This window comes from Bidens hawaiensis, unplaced genomic scaffold (genome assembly GCF_021521415.1).
Source record: "Bidens hawaiensis isolate Kalapana, Puna unplaced genomic scaffold, B.hawaiensis_p1.1 tig00012136_1, whole genome shotgun sequence".
Taxonomy (NCBI): Eukaryota; Viridiplantae; Streptophyta; class Magnoliopsida; order Asterales; family Asteraceae; genus Bidens; species Bidens hawaiensis.
Genome location: NW_027491976.1, coordinates 292,448 through 319,768, shown reverse-complemented (window position 1 = coordinate 319,768; position 27,321 = coordinate 292,448). Strand labels below are relative to the sequence as shown.

Sequence of the window (27,321 nt, the reverse complement as noted above, 5' to 3'; positions counted from 1 at the left end):
TTGTAATGTAAATATTTATAATATCGATCCTTATGTTTTATAAAGTCTTCCGCTAATAACTGCAACTCTGATTTATTTACAAACATGGTACCAACTATTGATCACACTCCTAGGCCCGAGATGGAGGTATGACAAGGACCAAGAGTAAACTATCGACACTTTGGACTATCCCGGCTTAGATAACAAGATTTTAAGGATTTTTTCAATATAGACTCTAGATTTTTCTTTAATTTGTGCATGTTTTGTTATTGAAACATTTGGATATTCATATATCCTAATGTCCTAAAAATTTTATAGATTTTTTAATTTCTAAGTTTAAGATTCAAAACAACATATATTTAATACATATGGGTTTGAGTGGGGGAGGTCCCAGGTTCAAATCACACAGACGACAAGGATTAAAAGAAATTTATCGTTTCAGAAAAAAAAGAAAAAATAACGCTTATACTTCATATTTTGCGAAATGAAAACCTCCCTTTAGCCCTTTGGTAACATACATTGCAATTAGCATAAGATAATAAGAACATCTAAGCTTATTTTTAAAGTAAGGATTAAAGTTGTATAGAAAAAGGTAGTGACAAAATTAGAGCATGTACAGTAGAAACTTGATAAATTAATACTCGATTATTTAATAAACACTTTAAGATAATATTTTTTGTCGGTCCCGACTCGGAGATAGGTGCTAAATTAATAATTCACTAAAATTATAAGATAATACATTTTTGATAATTTCTTTAAACCCCATATAAAATATAAATTAATAATTCCTTATATATAGTATATTACATTAATGATTTATGAAGATTTCTTAAAAAATGACTCAATTGTCTTTTGTTTTTTGTTGAAATCAATTTCCCCTTGAATCTCGTCTCTAATTTTCCTTAGCATGGTAAGAACTTCTGGTGTTGTTTTCTCATAGCTCAACAAGAAATTGTTCAATGTGATTGCCGCTTTAATAGCTTCGTTTCGCGTTGTGTGTATGATTTGTTTGTGTTAACCTATTTTGATCTTTATTTATATAGAAAATATTTTTAATGTCCATAACGTGATACATTGAACACAAGAAACATAATAAGATAGAAGATTAAAGGTTTCTTTCAAATTGGGTCGTTTATTTGATATACACGCATTGTATACAATAATTAAGTGGAAGCTTCAAAGTTGTTTGTAAACTAAGTATTCTACTATAAATTAATAAAATATTAATTAATATATAAATTAATAATTATTAATTTATCAATTAATTAATAACTCTTTTAATTAATAAATTTTGGTGGTTCCAAATGTATTATTTTATAGAGTTTTTACTCTACAATAGCCGGTCTTTGTTTTAACAAGGAAAATTAAATTTAATAATCCTAATTGGAAGTCTACTAGCAACACGACTAATGAAACTCCTAAGTTATACTTTCTTTTTACAAGAAAAATGTCAATCTAACGGAAATGCACTTTTGTCTTCCCGTAACCTTTTATGTTGCTCAAAAATAATTTATAACATTTTGATTGAGATAAAAATTAGCCAATTTTTATCCGACGTACACATAGTTACTTCTCAGTTAGAGTTAAATTTTCCTTGACAATGAAATTAAAGCTAAAAGTGTCACTGATCATATTATTAGCATGAATTATTATCAAATCATGGGTGATAGTTTGTATTCAAATCCAATCTCACTATAATCATGATCTCTCTTTTTCTTTTCTTTTTTTGAAAATAGATGAAGTATAATTCACACTCTCTCTGAACTAGTATCACACTAAAACCCACAAACCATTTTTCAACAACTTAACAAACTTAACAAGAACTGAAAGTCCTAATTCTCTCAAATCTTGCAATCAAAAAAACCCTTAACTTTCTAGTATTTTTACACCAAATTTCACTATTTTCCAAGACCCTCTCCCAACCTGTAATAATGATGCATACAACAACTCGTTCCAAGTGTCCGGTACACCCGGTAAACACCAATGGCTACAATCTTGTGCAGCAATTCGTTGCTCGGGTGACATGGTTTTGTAAACCGTCCTGTAAATAGATGGATGACCGTCTTTTCTATAATCCGTTAGCCTGCTAATATTGAGATATATTACAGGAGTTTTCATCAGATGCGACACGTTGTCAAAAGCTCGCATCTTTGATGGGTAATTGGTCAAATGAGTTGTGTTGAAGATTGGTTCAGTTTCTTTGTGACACTGCCCTCCTGAGTTCCACTGCCCTAACCTGCAAACAATGATTCATCACATGCTTTGTTGCGTGTAAACGAATGAGCGAGCACGTTAAACGAACATAGTTTCTTGTCCGTCCCCGGTCGTTAAGAAAATGAACTTGTTCATGCTTGTTCATTAATAGTATAAACAAATAGTTAACAAACGTAAATGAATGAATATAACTGAACATATTTGAATGAGTATAAATGACCATAACTAACCAAATACCGATTTAAAAAGGTAATAAAACAAGACTAAATTGTAATGGGTGATATTTTAATCTAATCAAATAGACCAAATTGTAATGGGCCTAAAAAATAATGAACATATAGACGAACAAACATAAACTAACAAATATAAATATAAAAGAAGGTGAACAAACATAAACGAATGTAAATGGGTGAACATAGAAGAATGTTCACAGACATAAATGAACAAACAAGACATGTGTTCATGTTCATTCGTTTAACTAAAGGAACAAAAACTCTTGTTAAATTTTTGTTTGTTTATTATATTAACGAATTTCTAGCCGAACGTTTTACTAAACGCTCGGTTATTTACATGGTTACTCGCATAGCAACTTTGACACTGAGTCAAACCTAAAATTCATTAAATACTAAATTGATGACTCTGAGTCAAACCTAGAATTCTTTAAATACTAATTCGAGCCGAGGGTCTCACCGGAAGCAGCCTCTCTATCCATATGGGATAGAGGTAAGGTTGTCTACATCTTACCCTCCTCAGACCCTACCATAGCTTTGCTATTGGTGGGATATATGATGATGATGATGATGTGAATTTTCTTGATAGAATTGAAATCATCATTTTCTTTGTGAAATAAATGCCATACATATTTGATGTAGTCATCAAGATTAGCTCAAAGCCTCAAACTTGTTCGGTTTCATATGAATTTTAAAGTTGAAACATAATTAGTTTGACCAAATAATAAATACCTAAAATGAGTGGGTGAATAGCCTCTAAAGATAACTTGAGTTTTCATGGAATCAATGTTCTTATCAACCCATCGAGCCCATGTGGAAAGAGCCCTTGTGTATGCATTAAGAGCTTTGAGTCTTGGATAAACATGGTTGCCTTCTTGATAATAATCTTCCCTGTTAACATGAGAAAAAGGAATCCAATTTAGCATTACAAATAATAATATGTTTACTGAAACTAATGATTCTCACCCTTTGGAAGTTTTCTCATGAGTCCACCAATGTCCAGTGTTGAAGATCAAAATATCGGCATCTTGATACATTGCGGTCGTGCGATCCATTAAATCCAATCTTAATGTCTCAAAAGAGCCATTTTTACCTTTGAAAGATGACTCTCGCACTAGAAACGGAGAACTAACAAAATCCACCGTGCAGTTATAGTCCTACACAAATTATAACCATTTCTTGACACACTACACAAAGTACAAAACTAGTATGACTTTCAAGGTCAAATGTTCAAAATTTCAACCTGCAATTTGGCATCAAGTTTCCAAAACTTTCATGAAAAAGTCAGCAGTCACATCAAAACTTAAATCGATGTGTCATTTCGAAAAAGGTTAGAGGTAAAATCCATTACAAATCAATATCAATATGAAGTTGAATGTTGGTAGGTTTGAACTCAAAAGTCAAAACATGTTTCAAAGTTGTAGTAGTAAAGCTTACCTTAAATCTAAAGGCATAAAATCCTTTTTTCTTGAATTCGCTTCTTCCCGATATCTCATAAACCCGTTTCTTGTTCTTGAGAGAATGCCGGAGTATGCAAACAAGTGATTCCCACATGTTCCTATTTAAAGAGTCCCCAGCAAAAACCATTTTCTTACCCCGGAGTCGTTCCAAAAAGTCGGTTGCATTCAAACTGCCATGTCATCATTAAAAAGACATGAGTTACGACAAAGTTCATAATCACAAGTTCAAAAAGTTAAATAGTCTTTAATTTTAAAACATGAAGTGAATCTTAGACATTGAGAATCAATTTTAGAGGATGAGCTCATTACATTAACAATAAAAAATATGGGAATATACATTAATAATAAAATCTTGTTATGGAAATAAAGAGTGTGTGTTCTTATTGCCATTTGAGGATTGTACCCTATTTTTATATACAACCATTTAGTAAAAAGTTTCTAAATATGCAATACTCTAACCCAAAAATCTTATATCATAAACCAAGAAAATTAGCATTTAAGTTGTATTTTTTTAAAACATTTAACATCATAATCATGCAATTATTAGCATTTAAAAGTAACCATAACCATTATTACCTTGGGATTTCACATCCAAATGGCTGCCACCTCCATTTTACAAACTCACCATCTGGTCTCTTATTAAGATGACAATTAAAATCCCTGTCTATAAAAGGGCAAGAACCAGCTGGATAATATGGTTTTGAATCATCTCTCACCCATCTTCCATTAAAAATATCACAATCTTCAAAAGAGCTACTAAAATTACTCAAAATTTGAGAAATTTTACCATGATCTTGTTCCAAGTCAGCTGCTTTAACACTAAAATTACCATTTTCTTGAAAATTTGTCACCTTAATTGCACCAAAAGTCCCATTTTTCACATCTTTTTTAACTTTAACCAAATGGGTATCCTTAAATTCAACAACTTTAACAGAAATTTCACTAAAGCTTCCATTTTTCACATCATTAGTGAAATTCCCAAAATGGGTATTATTCTCTTTTCCATCAATACCCAATAACTTCAATCTAATATCAAGATTATAACCATTTGATTCAGCCCTATTCTCATTAACCAAACTCTTAGGGTTTTGTTCTAATTTGGTGACATTTTCTACAACAATTCTATTGTTACTTGTATTAAACCCTTGGAAGAAAAACTTATCTGAATTGGGACTCTTGAAAGAAAAAGTGGAAAATAATATAAGCAACAAAACAAAAATTGAAACAAATCCTAACCAATATACAGAAACAACTCTTTTTCTTGAAGATGCACAATTTGGTAAGTGATCTGAGATTGCACCTAGCTTCTTTATGAACAAGAGATAGAGCTTTCAAGAATCAATGAAAAGTATTAAGTGTGAGTGAAGATGATGTTTGGAGACATGAAGATCATGACAATGTTGTTAAAAAACAAAATGAATATTTGAAAGTATGATATGATAGTAAGTTGTGTGTTTGTGAAGGTTTTGTTGGAGACAATTTGCAGATTGCAGGAGCAGAGATAGGCTGCATGCGGTAAAGGGACCAGGTTTAAATTAATATTACCCAAAGTGTATACATACAAGAGGTGAGAGTTTAACATAAGAAAATCTTGATTTACGGCGTTAATATGGATCATTAGGTACGTTAAGATTTAAAAGAGAGTTTCAAAACAACTGGAAAATTAAAAGGATCATCTTTGTTATTTAATTTGTCTTTATTTATGCCATTAATATTGCTTTCTATATTTTGTTACATCTTAATATTTGAATATTGTTACCAATATAATTTAGTGTAGTTATCAAACAATTGTATAAATAGTATTATTCTATTGGGAAAAGATCCAATACAATAATACTTTAACGTACAATAGGTACGCGAATCAAATTTTTCACGAAAATGATCCATGAAATCACATCCAAACATCTCGGAATCGTCAATACATATTCAGTTAATCATTGGTTCACCGAAAAAAACAGTTTTGGATGGTTAATCGATCAAGTTTTCACTTTTTTTCACGAAAACCGTTTTTGAACGTTTTTTTGAGCGTTTTAGGTTTTTGGCTGAGCGTTTTAGGGTTTGGCTGAGCGTTTTTTTGAGTGTTTAGTACTTTTGCCTTTGTATTTTGTATTTGAGCATCTCACGTACTTATCGTACGTTTAGACATTAGCGTACAGTATCTATACCCTTATCCTATTATATGTGCTAACTTATTTTGTATGCACTACGAATCAAGCTCTTAACAAATCGATTAGTTTAGCATGTATAAATGTATAATTAACAAAATTTTGTATGCATACTTTCTTGGAAAAGAAAAGAATGCAAAATGACAGGGTGGCGGTGACCTTCATAAATGATATGGGGAAGACACGTGGATGGTAACTGGATAACATGGGCTATGTGTTCATTGTACTTCATGCGCCACAACACAACATGCTTGTTTCTTTGCTCAGTTCCATCGATTGTCGTTACCTATATCTTCACCTGTTTTACCTATAAAGTCCTTCAACTAGTGTAAATATTACTAGTTTTAGAACCGTGTAATACACGGGATATCCAAGTTATAAAATTACAAGTATAGAAAATAATTAAATAACGTATATAAAAAATGTATTACATATACGCTTGCATCTATACTATGTGTATGCAAATTGATTTTATTTATATCACAAAATGATTTTTTTAATGAACTTAATAAAAAAATGCACGTGTAAAAACGTACCCGAAAACACTTCTTTTATTGAAACTTTCATTTTCAGTATCATATATGTATAATTGAAAGAATTCAGGAAGAAGATTTCTCATATAATAGTCATACAATTATAGTTCTGACCACTCAACCAAAATTCTAAATAAGCGTTACCTTTATTGATATATTTATCAATTTAGAATTCATAAAAGGAAATGAGAACATTAAATTATAACAACGGATGTTCTTCAAGAACTATGTTTTTCTGAGTTAAACAATGAAAAATATTTTGATAAGTTTGACAGCATAAAAAATAACATGTTCTGATATTTTGCTTCATTTGAGCATAGTTATACATGACATGCTTCACATCCAACGTTCTGATCACCATTAAAGAAAAAATTAATATTGACACAAATGTTTCAAATTTGATACAAGTTAGAAGGATTGAGAGGGCTAGGGTGGCATGTCATAAGTGTTCATTATCTGTTCTTAAATTTTAATAATCGAGGAAAAATTGTCAATTTCCCAAATCCCGAACCTTTTGATTTTTTTCAAAAATGTCCTTAAAAATAAATTTGAAAACCAAATTATGTTTAAGATACTAAATTTCATCCGTTTGAGATTTTCAAGTCAATATTTTGAACCCGTAACAAATTTGACGATAAATCTATTTGCATTCTCAAACTTTTAAAAATACTCAGATTTCTCATTTATGACTCATAACAAATTTTGACCCAAATGTAGTTAACTTGTTCTAAACAATTTATTTACCAATTTTTTACTATAAAAACCAAATTTAAGTAAAACCCGAAACAATCCTTGATAAAAAAATACCTAAGAAATTAAATATAATAAATTTTGTTATATATGAAAGTGATTGATATATATTACTAAATTAACCGAAAAAATATATTGATAGATTTAAGCATATATTTATAATTTATAAATTTATATGAAAAATTTACAATAATAATAATAGAAAAATGAATTGATTTGAAAAAAATGGATCAACTTTTAGGCATAGATTCATGATTTAATAATTAAAAAAATTACTTTGGAAAATGAAAGCACGTTCGAGTTTTGTTTTTCTTTATAATGTTCAACAATATACATAGTAAAATATGTTAAAGATAACATTTGAAATTATATATTCTTTTCAATCTTTAAAAAACATGGTTTGTTGTTAATTTTTGGATTTCATCAAGTACTTTGAAATATATAGTAAAATAATATGTTAATATTTATTTTTATAAAAATGTATAAATAAAATGTAAAAGGAAAGTGAATCTGAGCATATATTATGGTTAAGATCTTAGTTTTTAGAGGGAAAAAAGTTATGAGGTTTAACCAAAAACTGATATGTGTCACAGTTATTTTACTTTATTAAAATAGGTAGATTTCCCACTCAAGTTTCAGAAGTTGCATACCTTATCTATCGAAACATATTTATTTATTACAAACAATAAACAATAAAGTGGCAAAATCGCTCATAAGGTTTCAAACGATGGGAAATTCCTTAAAATAACCCAAGGTCCCTCAAATTAATGTCATGTTAAATGTGGACGGGGACTTCACTTTGGAAAGTGTTCCGACAAGATTTGCAAACCAATAATAAATTGACACGTGTTCCACCATCAAAATCCCCGGCAGTTTTTGGCCCAAGTTTGTCGCCTCCTAAAATATTTGAACTAAACCTGTTGGATTTACTAATCAAAAAATTGACGTCTCCCATTGTTTGTAACTCATTTTGTACAAAACTCTTATGCCATTATTTTAAAGTGAATATTATATTATTATAATTACTTTTACTTTTAATTTGTTTTTCTTTTATAATTTTTAATATAATTTTTTAAATAAAATTTCGAATATATCGTTCAGATATACTTATTTTTATCTATGTGTCAACATAATCTCTGTTCAAAACCGAGCCCGGTTAAACTTATATTGAAACATTCATAAAAATTTGACCCGATTCGGTTTTAAGTAAAATTTATGTCAACATGTAGATAAAACTAAGCACAGATATATTCAAAATTTTATGAAAGTTTATATTTTAAAAGTTGTAAATGAAAACTAAAATTATTATAGTAATATAAAATTCAAATTAAAGCTACAAATATGAAATTATATGAAATTGGTCGTGAACGATGAACTTGGGTCAAAAACTGTCGGACCTTGATGTTGGAACACGTGTCAGTTTATTATTGGCTTGCAAATTCCGTCAGAACGCTTGACATTTATGGAGTAATGGAAATTTAAGGGCTCTTCTGTGTTTCTCTCTCTTAAAAGAGGCTCTTTTAAAAATTTTCCCTTAATCAATTACGTGACTTTCGTGTATAGAATTTTTTTTCTGCAACTAGAGCACTGGACCATAAAATATAATTATTTTTTGTCAATTATGCCCAAATAGTATAATTATTTTCTGTCAATTATGCCCAAATGACTAACTTCATTTTTTTAAAGATCAAAATATCATTTCCTTTTTTATATAAAACATTATTCTATTATAATAAGATTAAAATCTTTATAAAACAAAAAAAAATAATAATCACAAATATAAATAAAACTCTCCTATATCTTTCTCCTATCCCCCTCACCCCCCCTCTCTCTCTCTCTCTCACACACACACACACACCCAATCACCAGCAGTAGTTGTCAACCTTGATACATTTCTCATGAACCCATGGCCAACATCTTACGAGAAGCACCGTTGGAAACAACTTCTTTGACAAAATCGAAACCCTGAGGCCTGATAGTATAGAGCTATGCCGGACAACACCTTTAGACTTACTTATCATTTTGTGTCAGTCCAACTTAAAATCGTGTTAGAGGTGAGTAAGTTACAAAAGAAAAGACATTATAGATGTAAAAAGGACCAGATTACTCTTATGTATCATGTAAATAACTAGACTTGATGAATGAAGCTAGGTGTCACGGAGTTATCTTCTTGACTCACGTGCGGCCTTATAACTTGGTCTAAGTAAGCCTTGATGGTTAGGTTTTTAGTGTTTTGACAGCGAAAGTCTTTAGTAAAGTGTATTGCCTTGCAATGTTGCAAGTAATGGTGCTTGTGTTTGAACAAGGTGGTGATGCTTGTAATACTTGAACACAAGTATACAAGTAAAGAGTTTATTGTCACACCCCGACCAAAGGCGGCGAAACATGCCAGGTGTCAACGGATTGCCCATGAACACAAGACACTATTAAAGTGACAATATTAAACTAACTCATTAGTTTCATTCAATCACGAAAGTAGCACATCTCGTTCATACAAATAAATACCAAATAAAAGAAATAAATGTTGTTCATTCTTCTAATAACCTAGCGGTATCAAATAGAATAGCGTCTTCAAACTCCAAGTCAAGTAATAATCAAACCTGTAACAATGCATAAAATAATATTTGTCAACACGTATGTTGGTGAGCAATTTCATAGTTTTGAGTATATACAATATGAGCGAAATCCACAAACGTATATGAGACTATAAATAAAAGCATCGATCATGGTATATAAAACATATGTAAATGAGGATCCTTTTTAATCGGTAACAATCTACATACTCGGATAATGATGCCCTATGCTACTTGCACAAGGCTAAGTAGTTAGGGGTGCGTATGATTATACTTATTGCGTTCCACAACAACATAAAATAAACACTCGTGCACGTAAAGCATATGAAACATATAACACACAGTAGAACAAGTATTCTAAGTATCATACACCCTAAAGTTTGTGGTTTGGAAATAGAGTATTATAAATCGTTCTTGTTTTGGATAAGTATGCATGTTACCCCCAAAGTATTAAACTAAATACTGGGGGGGGGGTGAAATGTACTCACGTGAAATAAGTAACTTGAAGGATAGTTTGCGATAAAACGGGGGAAGGGTAGGTTCAACGGGCAAGACCAAGATTAAAAAGGGTCTTGAGTTAGTAGATGGTTTTGGAAGCTTTTTAAAGTAAAATAACTTGACAAGTAACATAAATAATTAAAGTTTGAATGTTAAAATGTAACCACATTAGGAATTAAAGTAATGATTTTTGAAAAGTAAATTTACTCGAAGTCGGGTCTTGGTATTCTATTTATTAGTTTTTACTTAACCTTTGTTAAGTAAATATTTGGGTGTAATTGCAATATTGCAAATTTAAATAGATACCAAAACGAGACTTTACGAGTGTTCGGATTTGTCGTTTCGAGTCTTGATAATTTGTCAAGCTTGAAGCCGAGGTTCCAAAATGTTATGAGATAACTCAATGAAATCAAAAGAACCTCGACGTCCGTTAAGCGAGTGTTTGGTTTTGTCAGTCCAAACTTGTCACACCCGGCCCTGAGCGGCGGAAACAGCCGGGCGCGCACGAGTGGGGATTGATAATTAAGCACGGGCCATTGCAAAACATTCAAAGATTTTTATTGCGCATGAGAAGTTTAGTACAAACACATTACATTGTTCAAAGATTACAAAAAGAAACATCCAAGTATAAAACTGAAGATTTCCTCGCCATATCCCCTTGCGCGGCGGGTAACCGTGCGCATCGAGGGGATAAAACCAAAATCTTCCAAAAAGCTTGTTTTAGATGTTCAGCGTGTGGTGCTCTAAGTGTGACTCCATGCGCTACCTAGTTATCTCCTGAAAGACACGTAAAAACATTTGAATCAGTATAAACTGAGTGAGTTCACAAGTTTTAGTAACTTGATAAAATCATTCTGAAACATTTCTGGCAACCTCATTAACATCTGCTTGGTAAAATCGTATTAACACATAATTCTGACAATATTCTGATAAAAATCGTTCCGCGGGTTACACGTGAACAAATTCTGGATACGGTGCTCGTCTATGTAAGTGGCGCAGCCACTACGAGCTAAAATAACGTAAAACCGTCCCGCGAGTTACGCGCAGACGTTTCTGGAAAACTATGCTCGTCTATGCAAAGAGGCATTGCCCCTACGAGCTAAGGATACTGTCCCGCGGGTTACGCGCGAACAATTCTGAGAAACTGTGCTCGTCCATGCAAAGAGGCATTGCCCCTACGAGCTAAGGATACCGTCCCGCGGGTTACGCGCAGACGTTGTGCCGGAAAACAAGGCGCTCGTCCATGCAAAGAGGCGCGACCCCTACGAGCGGGCTCAACCCCATAGTACTGCCCCATGCCAGGCACTCGTCCATGCAAAGAGGTGCGACCCCTACGAGTGGGCGGATCAAACCAGCAGTCCCTACCCTTAGAGTTCCAATGGTAAAGTGATCACTTACTCGAGTTCTAGCGCACATACATTGAAAACCTTAGATAACCGTTTGCATTGCTCATCATGAGACATAACTTAAACACATAATCGCTTTCATAGCTTGTAAGTATACCATGATAAAACATTATTTAAGTACGTGTCCCTCGCCCCGAAAGCAGTTTAAAAACAGTGAAAACAGTGAAAATAGGGGCTGTGAGACTCACCTGTGGTTCTTGTTAAGAGATTAATCGAGATTCGGGTTTTCTTGGTGTTGGCCTCGGAATCGAAGGTCTAGAATACGATTAAATAACAAGTATATATATTAAGATCAAGAAATAGGGGAATATAAGGGTTGGATAGTAGGTCTCAAGGTTATATTCTCGGCTTACCTAGTAACAGGATCGGAGCTGGAAACAACGGATGCTTGGGAAAGGATTAGTGCAAGTTTGTAGTTCTTTGAAGTGTGTTTTGGGTGATAATTTAGGCTACAAATTTATAGGCAAACTCAAGGGAACACAATCCCTTGCTTTAGGGGATTGAAATCTTTTCATATCTAAATGTAATGATGATAAAGTATGGAAGTTATTATTATTTACTTAAGAGTGGAGTGGTGGATAAAAGATTTTGATTTGATTTGGACAGAACATGCAGGTCTGGGGTTGGTGAGAATAGGGTGGCTGACAGTTGACTTTTCATGTTACAGTGTGCTTTTTCAGGTACTTTTGTCAGTGTACAGTAAAAAGTGGAAAATCTCTGAAACACGCTACTGTTTCCTTTCGGGCGGGAGTAATCTCCTTAACTGGAGAATAGACCAAGTGTTCTGCGCGTATAACTTGGTGCGCATAGCTTTCTGCGTATAGGACATGTCTTTGCTGCGGGTAGGTGCGTAACCTTCTCGCAGTTAGGGACATTTGAGTTTCATTTGTAGATTCTCCAGGTGGTCTTGGTATTTCAACATAGTGATCAGTCATGTTGAAGTCAATTCCATCTTGGAGCTTCAGACAAACTAGCTCTCAACGTTCCCGCCATGCGGGTAGGTTAGTTCCCTTCCGCACGCGCATAAACGATGTAGGATGCACCCGCCTTAGCATCATGCGGGATGGTCAACCCATAGACAACATAACGTTTAAGTTACATGAAAACATAAAGCCAAATCATTCACGCATGGCGCATATAACATATGCTCACGCTGGTTCTTAACATGGTGCGCTCGCGCAGGTTGCACATAACTGCACGCGCTGACTAACATGGCGCGCTCGCGCAGGGCGCACATAACAAATGCACGCGCTTAATATTTACAATCACCTAATTATTAGGTTGATTACTTAGCTTATGGGTTTGGGAAATTACCGGTTGTCACATTCTCCCCTCGTTAAAACGAATTTCGTCCCGAAATTTAGGAGACGTTGCTGGCAGAAGCCATGTTCTGAAAGAGGTGTGGGTATTTTGTGCGCATCTGGTCTTCTCTTTCCCAAGTGAATTCAGGCCCACGCCTCGAGTTCCATTGAACCTTTACTAACTTGATTTTGCTTCTGCGTAACTTTTGTTCTTTCCAATTGGTTACTGCTATGGGTTCTTCTACGAAGTGCAGCTGTTTGTCAATATGAATTTCTTCCAACGGTAAAATCAACGTTTCGTCAGATAAACACTTCTTGAGGTTGGATACATGAAACGTATCATGAACTCCACTGAGTTCGGCGGGTAGACGGAGTTTATAAGCAACTGGACCGATCCTCTCCAGGATCTCAAATGGTCCAATGTAGCGCGGATTTAGCTTTCCTCGCTTACCGAAACGGGGGACTCCCTTCCATGGAGAGACTTTCAAAAGTACTTTATCCCCTACTTGAAACTCCAACGGTTTCCTTCTCATATCAGCATAACTTTTCTGTCTGTCGCGTGCTGCCTTAAGGCGATCCCTTATCTGAAAAATCTTGTCTGTTGTTTCTTGGATCACTTCTGGACCAGTCATTTGCTTGTCGCCCACTTCAGCCCAACACAGTGGGGATCTACACTTGCGCCCATATAACGCTTCAAACGGCGCTGCCTTGAGGCTTGTGTGATAACTGTTATTGTAAGAAAATTCAACCAACGGAAGGTGGGTATCCCAACTACCTCCAAAATCGATCGCGCACGCGCGCAGCATATCTTCCAATGTCTGGATCGTTCGTTCGCTTTGTCCATCCGTTTGGGGGTGATAAGCCGTACTCATGTCCAGTCGAGTACCTAACCCCTCTTGTAATGATCTCCAAAACCTTGAGGTGAACCGACTATCTCTATCAGAAATGATGGACACTGGGACTCCATGTTTTGAAACTACTTCTCGAATATATAGTCGGGCTAACTTTTCCATTTTATCAGTTTCTTTAATCGGCAGGAAGTGCGCTGACTTAGTTAGCCGATCTACAATAACCCATATCGTGTCGTAACCCCCAGGTGTCCTTGGTAGTTTGGTGATGAAATCCATGGAGATTTGTTCCCACTTCCACATGGGAATTTCTGGCTGTTGAAGTAACCCCGACGGCTTCTGGTATTCAGCCTTTACCTTTGAACACGTCAGGCACTTACTGACATGTGTCGCGATGGCGCCTTTAAGATTGGGCCACCAATACAACATTTTAACATCTTGGTACATCTTGTCTGCGCCAGGATGTACGGAATACCGCGTCTTGTGAGCTTCGTTTAATACCTGCTCGCGCAGTCCTCCCTTGAGAGGGACCCATATGCGGTTGGCAAAATATCGAGTGTTCCCTTTAAGTTCCAAATTCTTAATCATACCCCCAAGGGATTCAGTTTTAACAAACTCTGGTTTCAAGGCTTCTTGCTGAGCGTCTCGGATGCGCGTAGAGAGCTCTGCGTGAATTGTTAGCTTTAGGGCCTTGACCCGTAGTGTTTTTATTCGCTCCTTTCTGCTTAGCGCGTCTGCTACCACATTCGCTTTCCCCGGATGATACTTGATCTCGCAATCATAATCGTTCAACAATTCAACCCATCTTCGTTGCCTCATGTTTAAATCCTTCTGATTGAGTATATGTTGGAGGCTCTTATGATCCGTAAAGATTACACATTTCGTACCGTAGAGGTAATGGCGCCAAATCTTTAGCGCGAAGACAACCGCTCCAAGTTCTAAATCATGCGTTCTGTAGTTCTTTTCATTGGTCTTGAGTTGGCGCGAGGCATACGCTATAACTTTGTCTCGCTGCATAAGGACACATCCGAGTTCCTGGTGTGAAGCGTCGCAGTAAACGACGATGTCATCCGTCCCCTCTGGTAAAGATAAAATTGGCGCACTACATAACTTCTGTTTCAACATTTGAAATGCCGCTTCCTGATTCTCGCCCCAAATAAACGCCTTGTCTTTCTGAGTTAGCGCGGTCAGAGGTAGAGCTAACTTGGAGAAGTTCTCAATGAAGCGTCGATAGTAGCCAGCTAGTCCAAGGAATTGCCTCACCTCAGTTGGGGTTTTTGGCGCTTCCCAGTTTTCGATGGCTTTAACCTTAGAAGGATCGACGTGTATTCCTTTCTCGTTTACAACGTGACCGAGAAAGTGAACCTCTCTAAGCCAAAACTCACATTTAGAAAACTTTGCATACAACCTTTCTTTCCTTAACAATTCCAAAATCAACCTCAAGTGTTGCTCATGCTCGGCCTTGGTTCGAGAGTAAATTAGAATATCATCTATAAACACAATCACAAACTTGTCCAAGTATGGTTTGCACACACGGTTCATCAGATCCATGAATATAGCCGGCGCATTAGTTAGCCCGAAAGGCATCACTAAGAACTCATAATGGCCATATCTGGTTCGGAAGGCTGTCTTTGGCGCGTCTTCCTCATGGACCCTAAGTTGGTGGTATCCTGACCGTAGATCTATCTTCGAATAATAACTGGATCCCTGCAACTGGTCAAATAAGTCGTCAATCCTTGGTAAGGGGTACCGATTTTTGACTGTCAGCTTATTCAGCTCCCTGTAGTCAATACACATCCGGAACGAACCATCCTTCTTCTTAACAAACAGTACTGGAGCTCCCCAAGGTGAAAAGCTTGGGCGTATGAAACCCTTATCCAAAAGTTCCTGTAACTGATTGGATAGCTCTTGCATCTCAGATGGAGCTAATCGATAAGGCGCTCGGGCTACTGGCGCAGCTCCTGGGACCAAATCAATTCGAAACTCGATTTGTCGCGGTGGCGGCAATCCGGGCAGATCTTTAGGAAAAACTTCTGGAAATTCGCGCACTACAGGTAAGTCTTCAATTCTTCGCTCATCTCCCTTCTCTATTACATGCGCCAGGAAGGCGTAGTACCCTTTCCTTAGGCACTTGCGCGCCTTTAGGCACGAAATCAGTTTCGTCGCAACTCCCTTTCTTTCCCCTTGAATCATCAAAGTTTCTCCGTTCAACAGTGGAATCCGAACCTGCTTCTCATGACAAACAATCTCCGCGAGATTCTCGACCAACCAATCCATACCTACCACAATATCGAAACTTCCCAAATCTATTGGCAACAAGTTTATATTGAACTCATGACCTCCCATGACTAATACACATTGCTCAGTCCTTTCATTCGCGCATAACTGCCTACCATTGGCTAGTTCTATAGTATAAGGTTTGTCTAGCCTACTGGTCGCTAAGCCCAGGGAGTTTTTAAACTCATGGGATATAAAACTTAGGTCAGCGCCAGTATCAAATAAGACAGATGCATAATGACCGTTAAGCAAAAACGTACCGGTTACCACATTCGGCTCTTCCTTTGCTTCACCCGCGCCGATCACAAAAGCTCTCCCGCGAGCTTGGTTTCCTTTCTGTGGGCAATCCCGACTGAAGTGTCCAGGCTTCCCGCATGCGTAGCAGCTGTCGCTCGATCCAGCTTCTCTGATGCGACAATTCATCGCCTTGTGTCCTGGTCTGCCACATTTGGCGCATTCGATTTTTGCGCATTCACCCTCGTGGTGATACTTGCATTTGCTGCACCATGGGCGAGGCCCGCTGTATCCTTTCCTTGATGGTTCCGCGGCTTGAATCGCGTAAACCCTTGTGCTTTCCTGCTTCTTGGGCGGTGGCTGCTTGAAGTCTGACCCTCGGTGGGAGTTCCATTTCCTCTTGGAGTCAGAGGTTCGCTGCTCGTTCAAGCGAGCGGTCAACATACCCGCACGAACCGTATCCCTTGTAAGGGTGATGGCTCGCGCAACCGCCTCGTCAAAGGTCGGAGGTGCGGCGGCGTTGAGCGGGACTCTAACGACAGGAGGTAACCCAAAGATGTACCTCTCGATTTTCTTTTCTTCTGTGTTTGCCATGTCTGGCACCAGCTGGCAAAGCTCGTTGAAACGATTGGTGTAGGCATCGATATCCGTTCCTACCATGGTGTGGTTCCAGAATTCTTGTTGCAAGCTCTGAATTTCTGCGCGAGAGCAGAACTTTCTCATCATCATTTCTTTCAATTCTTCCCAGGTCTTGTGAAGAGCAACTTCTCGCCCCAAGGTCTTTACTTGGAGCTTCCACCAAGACGAAGCTGCTTCTTGGAACATGCAGGTCGCGTAAAGGACCTTCTGGTTTTCACTACATCCGCTGATGGAGAGAACGGTCTCCATCTTGTCAATCCAATTGTAGAGCCCAATGGCTCCTTCGGTGCCTTTGAACGGCCAAGGCCTACAGGCCATGAATGTTTTATAGGAGCATCCTTTGTTCAAGGCTCCTGATTCGGGTTCTGGGGTCTCGTTCTCTTGGCGACCCTGACTAGATTCGGCCTTGCTGGCCTCATGCGTTGCAATCGCCTGCGCGATTATTTCTGCGAGCCCCTCGGGTGTCATGGTAATTCCCTTGGCTCTGGTTGGAGGCATTCTTTTCATAAAAAGAAAATATAACAAACTTAGCGCATGTACTCAGAGCACATAATGTTCTTATCTCTAGACACTGTGACCCGTGTTCCTAAGTGCGTGTGTGATTTTTCTTTTGAAAATATTCTTTTGAAAATATTCTTTGAAAAATATTTCATGCGATTCCCCAAAGGTTATAGTCTAGGTTAAAAACTTCTTTTCCTAGTTCGCTATAACCAGTGCTCTGATACCAATCTGTCACACCCGGCCCTGAGCGGCGGAAACAGCCGGGCGCGCACGAGTGGGGATTGATAATTAAGCACGGGCCATTGCAAAACATTCAAAGATTTTTATTGCGCATGAGAAGTTTAGTACAAACACATTACATTGTTCAAAGATTACAAAAAGAAACATCCAAGTATAAAACTGAAGATTTCCTCGCCATATCCCCTTGCGCGGCGGGTAACCGTGCGCATCGAGGGGATAAAACCAAAATCTTCCAAAAAGCTTGTTTTAGATGTTCAGCGTATGGTGCTCTAAGTGTGACTCCATGCGCTACCTAGTTATCTCCTGAAAGACACGTAAAAACATTTGAATCAGTATAAACTGAGTGAGTTCACAAGTTTTAGTAACTTGATAAAATCATTCTGAAACATTTCTGGCAACCTCATTAACATCTGCTTGGTAAAATCGTATTAACACATAATTCTGACAATATTCTGATAAAAATCGTTCCGCGGGTTACACGTGAACAAATTCTGGATACGGTGCTCGTCTATGTAAGTGGCGCAGCCACTACGAGCTAAAATAACGTAAAACCGTCCCGCGAGTTACGCGCAGACGTTTCTGGAAAACTATGCTCGTCTATGCAAAGAGGCATTGCCCCTACGAGCTAAGGATACTGTCCCGCGGGTTACGCGCGAACAATTCTGAGAAACTGTGCTCGTCCATGCAAAGAGGCATTGCCCCTACGAGCTAAGGATACCGTCCCGCGGGTTACGCGCAGACGTTGTGCCGGAAAACAAGGCGCTCGTCCATGCAAAGAGGCGCGACCCCTACGAGCGGGCTCAACCCCATAGTACTGCCCCATGCCAGGCACTCGTCCATGCAAAGAGGTGCGACCCCTACGAGTGGGCGGATCAAACCAGCAGTCCCTACCCTTAGAGTTCCAATGGTAAAGTGATCACTTACTCGAGTTCTAGCGCACATACATTGAAAACCTTAGATAACCGTTTGCATTGCTCATCATGAGACATAACTTAAACACATAATCGCTTTCATAGCTTGTAAGTATACCATGATAAAACATTATTTAAGTACGTGTCCCTCGCCCCGAAAGCAGTTTAAAAACAGTGAAAACAGTGAAAATAGGGGCTGTGAGACTCACCTGTGGTTCTTGTTAAGAGATTAATCGAGATTCGGGTTTTCTTGGTGTTGGCCTCGGAATCGAAGGTCTAGAATACGATTAAATAACAAGTATATATATTAAGATCAAGAAATAGGGGAATATAAGGGTTGGATAGTAGGTCTCAAGGTTATATTCTCGGCTTACCTAGTAACAGGATCGGAGCTGGAAACAACGGATGCTTGGGAAAGGATTAGTGCAAGTTTGTAGTTCTTTGAAGTGTGTTTTGGGTGATAATTTAGGCTACAAATTTATAGGCAAACTCAAGGGAACACAATCCCTTGCTTTAGGGGATTGAAATCTTTTCATATCTAAATGTAATGATGATAAAGTATGGAAGTTATTATTATTTACTTAAGAGTGGAGTGGTGGATAAAAGATTTTGATTTGATTTGGACAGAACATGCAGGTCTGGGGTTGGTGAGAATAGGGTGGCTGACAGTTGACTTTTCATGTTACAGTGTGCTTTTTCAGGTACTTTTGTCAGTGTACAGTAAAAAGTGGAAAATCTCTGAAACACGCTACTGTTTCCTTTCGGGCGGGAGTAATCTCCTTAACTGGAGAATAGACCAAGTGTTCTGCGCGTATAACTTGGTGCGCATAGCTTTCTGCGTATAGGACATGTCTTTGCTGCGGGTAGGTGCGTAACCTTCTCGCAGTTAGGGACATTTGAGTTTCATTTGTAGATTCTCCAGGTGGTCTTGGTATTTCAACATAGTGATCAGTCATGTTGAAGTCAATTCCATCTTGGAGCTTCAGACAAACTAGCTCTCAACGTTCCCGCCATGCGGGTAGGTTAGTTCCCTTCCGCACGCGCATAAACGATGTAGGATGCACCCGCCTTAGCATCATGCGGGATGGTCAACCCATAGACAACATAACGTTTAAGTTACATGAAAACATAAAGCCAAATCATTCACGCATGGCGCATATAACATATGCTCACGCTGGTTCTTAACATGGTGCGCTCGCGCAGGTTGCACATAACTGCACGCGCTGACTAACATGGCGCGCTCGCGCAGGGCGCACATAACAAATGCACGCGCTTAATATTTACAATCACCTAATTATTAGGTTGATTACTTAGCTTATGGGTTTGGGAAATTACCGGTTGTCACAAAACTTGTTATAGATCAAGTTAGATTCAACATACCAAGTGTTTTGAGAAAACAATTTAAATTAGTTTATAAAATAGTTTTAAAGAAAATATGATATTTGGTGGCTCAAAATGCACTAGTGTATCTTAAGCGAGTGAACTCGGTTTAGTTCGGTTATTGACTCGGAATAAAACCGAGGACGGTTGCCACATACCCAATACCATAGAACTTATTAGAACGAACTTAGAAATTATAATACACAATTCATACTTGTAACATATTAATAAATCATTTTAAATATAAAGTATTAAAACAATAGTTCAGTTTTGGTTCGGCTCTTGACTCGGAATGAAACCGAAAATGGTGGCTACATATCCAATACCATAGAACTCATTAAAATAAACTTAAAAATAATAATACTCAAATCTTTCATACAATATGTTAACAATAAAGTATTTAAACAAAAGTTTGGTTTTGGTTTTGGTTTTTGACTCGAGATGAAACCGAAAATGGTGGCCACATACCCAATACCATTAAACTATTAAAAATGATTTAGAAACTAAAAGTAAGTAAGGACTAAACTATATTGATGAGCATAAACAAAATTAAAGCGTAAACTAAAGCATAAGTTAAGTATATATCAAGGACTATAATAGCCCTCCATGTAGCCTTGCCTTGTAGCACAACACTACAACCGACCGTGACTAGAGAAGTGACAGCCGAATGAACAAGGGGTGAATATTATATATATGTTGCAACATCAAGCTTTAAGTAACAAAAATTAGTTAGAACAAGGTTTGCATTAGTTTGACCTAAAGTAATCATACTAACAAGATGTTGAAAATGAACACTTGGGTTGAGAGAAAGTTTGGAGATAATACTTATATCTAGATTAGGGAGAGTTTGAGGTGAAAGAGCAAACCCAAATGGGATGTATTGTCCTTGTTTATATAGAGAAAGAGTGAAGGGTTGGTTATAAAGTTTCTTTTAAGGTTTGCATGTAAATGGGTAATTTAAGTTGGTCAAAAAAGGTGTAAACAAATAAATATAAGTTAAACCCAATATCATGTAAACACAGATTTTGAAATATGATGTCGATTTAAACATAACAATTTAAATTCTATTGTAATTATAATATAATTTAAAATCATTATATTCTACTATTTCTAAATTTCAAAATCCCTAATGTAGACCCCCTAATTTTCGTCCATATTTTAAGCAATTTCAAAATCCCTAATTTTATGATTTAATTACTTACATTTATACCTTCCTTCTTTACTCATCTATCAAAATTCAAACATGTACTTCTTATGTATAAATACTCTAACATTCACACAATTATTCTTACACCATCACACCGGATTTAGCAAAATCGAATTTATTTGTCTGTAAGGTATATATGGTCGTGCTTATATAATTCATTTTGTTGTTTAGTTGTTCGGTTCAAAGTATAATTGTTCAAAAATTAATAGTTTGTTTATTTTTATTTTTTCACCACCATGAAGATGGAGCCAACAAACATTACAATGTTAAACCAATTGATGTGCTTAACAACAACTTTGTCTCAAGGTTCGTATTTTGAAACTATGGCGTCTCAAGGACAATAACAAGCCCGGAGAAGATTGGTCGATAGAGATGATTTTGCAAGACGAAATGGTATTGTTACATAAAAAGAAATAGCTTACCATAATCTGGACTTTTACATTTATTCCAAATTACACATTCATTAATTTTAGTATATTATTCACATAATTTTGTACTAATTATTGGATGTTGAATGCTTTTATATTTATTGGTTAGGTTTTCACCGATTTTGTACTAATACACATTTATATGTTTTTTCCGGTAAGGTTATATCGTTTTCCGGTAAGGTTTACATTTGTTCACATAATTCAGATATTACATAATTGGTAATTTATTTATTATGAGATATTAATATTAATATTTAATTTTATCATTTTATGTTATTGTCTCCAACTTGATATAATGGATTGAAGATTTGTTGACAAGATGTCTTATTTTTTGTTTAATGTTAATGTATATTATTATTATTATTATCATTATTATTCATGTATTTATTTATAATTCACAATTTATGTAATTTAATTGATTATTATATAATCCGAAAATAAAATTTAATTGATCATTCTATAAGACATTAAATTAGTTATAGTAAGATAATCAATCTTATATTGTTGTTGGTCAAATTTCAATTAAATCCCTAATGTCAACACAATTTAAAACAGTATTATATTTTCCAATATTTTCTTTATTTAACATTTTAAAATAATACACATTTAATATGACATTTTAGAAACCGATTTTCACCATTCAAATTCGGATTTTCTCTATTTATAGGAAGTTTACAAAAATGTTGTTATATGGTTTGACTTTCACCGGTTATTCAAAAACTGAAATTTAACAATTTTGACCATTTCATAAATTTTCAATATTAATGCCTTAAATAAAAAAAAAATATGTTTTTAATAACCATTTCTAAATATTTCTAGTTATTATGATTTTAATGTCAATTTCAACTAAATCTATTAATATATTTATTCCTACACATCAAAAATAAAATATATAATAAAATGTAAATTTATTTAATTCGGTTTTTATATAATACCTTTAATTTATGGTTAATGTTCATAACATATTTTTAAACCCTTATTTCTATTTTATATATTTAACCGTTTTTAATTATGTCTAAATTTCAAGATTCATACTTTTAGTAAAACCCACATATTTTCAATAACCGATTAAATACAAAATTTTACAAATTGAATGTCAAAACTAATGTATAAACAAACCCCCATTTTAACATTACAAAAATAAAAAAAAATTATTTTTTTACATATTAATGTCAGAAGTTGACTAATTAACGAATTTGATATTAAATGTAATTATGTCGAAATTATTTATTACAATACAACTATACTAAATATTTTTTTGAAGTTTACTAATAATTTTTTTATTCGTAAAAGTGAACTCTAGCGTTGAATTTAATAGATCTAACAAAAAAGTTATTGAATGTTTCTTATACAAAGGTTAAATTAAAAAATTCTTTTATAACAATTTGTATATTTATTGATTACAGTTTTTATATAATTATTTGTTTTTGTTCATATACAAAGCATGTATTTTTCTCTTCATTCCAAATCTTATTAACAAACACTACAATTATAATTTATCAAATTCTAGCAATATAATCTATTTGTAGTCGTATCTCAAACTCAGCAAACATTATCTGACAAATTCTCATTGACATTTAAAAGATTTCGATACTTTCCAATCTTAAAAAAGTTTACATTTTTTTATTTGACAATTTTATAATTATCTCTAGATGTCAAAATGCATATGCCTAAAAATAGCATCAACTGACTTCCTGAATTTCTGTACCTTAAGCATTTTCTTATTCCATCATTATTATCAAATTAACTCACTTTCTATTGTTACAATATTTTATAAAATAAAAAACCATTATTGTTAGAGTCAAAAATCAATCTTCGTTTTATATCAATAATAATCGTATGACCAAAATTATCATTATTATCAAATTAATTATGTATATAGTAATTGTTATACTTTTAATTATGGTATCAAATATATCAATACATTATTCCTAACTAGAAATAAAAAGTATTTGTAACTTTCAACTTATATTCGTTTAAATAAAATTAATTATAACGTTTCTTTAATAGACATCAACCATATTCATATATATCATCTACTAATTTATGTTTTAATTTGTATTTTAATCACTATTTTTATTGTATAAAATGATAATACTTTTTTGACCTAATATAAGTTTTGACTTCAAATCAATTCTTAAGTTGACAAACATTAACTTACATTAAATCTTATATTTTTAAACACATAAAAATAATGCATAAAATTATTTTAACATAATTGTCAAATAAATAGTGGTTGCTAAAAATAAAACACGTTTTCTCCTTAATTTATACATTTTACTCCGTAAAATAACCATTAGTGAACATGGAATCTTTTCTTAGTTGTAAGGCTCCGGTCCCGGTGCCCTACGTTGGCGTTGGATTTAATCATAAACACAATTCTAAATATCAGAGTTAATTAAAACTTTTCACGGAATATATAAATGTCAACCATTCATTACACAAGTCTTATAATTTAAACAATAATAAATATGTCTTTGAGTTTAAACATAATAACTAAAGTCTTCAGATGCCAGCCGCATGTTCCTTCGCCATGTGTCCCTCTTCAAGTCAGCTGTCTCATTCTACTCACCTGCGTACATACTAAAAGTCAGCTACGTTGAGTTAGTTCTAGTTAGTCAGACAACATATAATACGTTCACAAACTTACTTATATGTATCCGAAGACACGCATTACTTTCTTAATCTGCTTATACTTCATTTATTATAAATATACATACTTTACACTTCCGTGCTTTCATTCTTTCATACTTTCTTCTCTCATACTTTCTTGTTTTAGTCTACTAATACATACTTATTAATCTTACGTTTTAAAGAGCATTTCGCCCTACTTCCTCGAATATTATTAGAGGCCGGTTCCCATTCTACCTCGAATATTATTAGGGTTCGGTTCCTTTATTCCTCGAGTATTATTAGGGCTCGGTTCCCTATCTTCCATAAAACCATACCTTACCTTTCTTTATCTTTATAGTTATAAACTTTTATACATACTTTCAATCTTTACAATAGCATACATACATCATTCATACTTCATATATCATAATAACACATATCATACACTTACCACTTACGGTAAGTATATTAACTAATCACATTGACTATGCACACAGTCCCAGAAACATAACAAGGAAATGGGGCTAGAAACTCACCTGAATGCGATTGCGTTCGGAGTTAATGGTAATCTCTTTCTTTAGTTGTGCACGGCTAACTGTTGAACACATAAATATTATCAATTAACCGCTTCTAATTCTATCATACTTCTAAGTTATTGTAACCCCTAGCTACGGGGGTCCAGGGGCAGCACCCCTGGCAACGGGGTTCTAGGGGCGGAAGCCCCTATCGGGGTCCAAGGGGCAGAGCCCCTGGCTGGGGTTAAGCTGTCAGGTCAGTTTAGAAAAATTTTATTTTCATTAATTGTTATTTACTAAAAGTTCATCAGAAAATTCTAAGTCTGGACTAATCTAATCGAATTCTCAGTTATTATCGAATGGTCAGATTCTATTCGAATGGACTTCTATTCGAATGGTCAGATTCTATTCGAATGGTTCCTTTCTAATCGAATAGTCATTCGATTCGAACACTCTTCCACTTTCAATTCGATTACTTGCTAAATCAAAGGTTTCCTTAAGAACTTGATTCATATGCTTTCCATCCTTCCCACTTTCTATTCGAATACTTCTTACTCGAATACTTTTCAATCCAAAACCTTTCATTCGAATACCTTTCTGTTCGAATGTTACTGTAGCATATTATTATCATTATTACCACGTTTTCTAATACTCATTCCCATTTTTCAGTAATATATCATCTTCTAAACGCTTTCATTTCTATCTTAGACCAAGATCTAGCTTACTCATCAATAAAGTTTAAACCTTTATTGATTTCAAACTCGTTTAAGCTATATCTAAGGTTTTTACATGAACCGTACATACCAACGAGTTCATTAAGTTCACTTCTAATATCAAGTTTGCATTTTTATGGTATAAAAATACCCGATTTGCCTTATCACCAAGTCTTAGGGTAAACCGTTCCTAAAAGCTAAACCTTTATACATAAAACGTACCTCTTGACGTATGTTAAGCTACGGGTTAGCTTCAACATACAACTAGGAGCTTGTCTCTTGCTTGCTTAGCTAAAGATCTATTAAATCCAAGCATGGTTCTTGGATCTCGGATCTTGGCCGTAAGTTTGAGAGTGTTAGTATGTGTTTTTGAGTGTGTAGAGAGGCTAGAGGATAAGAATGAGGGTTTTAGGGTTTTAGGGAGATTTAAGGGAGTATGTATACCCTTAAGCCCATGGATCTAAGGCCCATCACCACCCCTTATTCTATCTTTTATAAACCAAACACACACTCTATTACTTTATTTAACTTAATTAAATATTAACACACTTTTAAATAAACACATTTCCTTTTATTTATTATTATTATCAAAAATAGGATATTACATGATGGTACAACACTACCACTCATTCTACTATAGGAATGTCACCATTTGAGGCTTTGTATGGTATTCCTTTACCATTACACATGCCTTATATTCCAAATGACACCAAATTGGCTTCAGTAGAAGATTGGTTCAAAGAAAGAGAGTTAAATTTGTTATCTTTAAAGACTAATTTGGCCAAAGCAAAGAACATAATGAAACAATTTGCGATTCAGAAGCGTTCTGAGAGGTATTTTAAAATTGGTGATTGGGTCTATGTAAAATTACTGCCTTATGTGCAAAAATTTCTTAAACATCACAACAATTATTAATTGGGTCCTAAATACTATGGCCCTTTCCTAATTGTTGAGAAATTTGGTTTAGTGGCTTACCATGCGGATCGTCCAGCGAATTCGTTGGTTTATCCGACCTTTCATGTCTCATTGTTAAAAGCGGCACCAGGCCCAGCAGCAACAGTAGTTCAATTTCCTCAGGCACCACGTTTTACCCTGCATCCACGTGCAATTTTGGATAAGAAATTGGTGAAGAAACATAATCGAGTTGGGGTGCAAGTCTTTGTTCAGTGGGATCTCTTACCAGTTGCAGAAGCTTCTTGGGAGGATTTGTAAGAATAGCAGCTCCGATTTCCGGATTTTTTTTCTTGAGGACAAGAATTTTTTTTAGCAAGGGGTATTGTTACGTATAATAATAAGTGTAGGGATGAAAATGTAATTGTTTTCACAGTTCTACTACTATTTTGTGTAATTGTAATAACTAACTGATTGTTAGTTAGTAACCGGTATTATAACGGATCGAGTGAGTAATGAAAGGGTAGACTTAATTTGATCGAAACTTCTTTCTGTTCTCTTTGATTCTATCAAAGTGTATTTAAGAAACTTTCATATATAATCTAGAGATGGAAAATAATTATGTTGTATCTATTCGTTAATTAAATCAACTGCTAATATTTAGAAGCTAGTGGAATCAATATGTGTAGCTAGTGGCAGTCATCTTCGAATGGTTAAGGGTTAAGGGGCCGAGTCCCATAATAAATAAATTTGTAAATTTAAAAATATGTTCTTCAGCTCGTGACAAGCTATTCTAAAAAAGCCTAATATTTTAC

General features: G+C 35.1%; 1 protein-coding gene across 1 annotated transcript; it reads right to left on the bottom strand.

Moving 5' to 3' along the window:
- Positions 1-1,845: 1,845 nt before the first annotated feature.
- On the bottom strand, positions 1,846-26,642 carry LOC143540097 (protein trichome birefringence-like 2). Its single transcript, XM_077033248.1, has 7 exons — positions 26,591-26,642; positions 24,924-24,982; positions 4,460-5,211; positions 3,861-4,053; positions 3,390-3,580; positions 3,156-3,314; positions 1,846-2,215 (listed from the first exon to the last, which is right to left on the bottom strand). Exons 1-7 carry the CDS (start codon positions 26,640-26,642, stop codon positions 1,846-1,848), a joined length of 1,776 nt encoding a protein of 591 aa, XP_076889363.1.
- Positions 26,643-27,321: the final 679 nt, after the last annotated feature.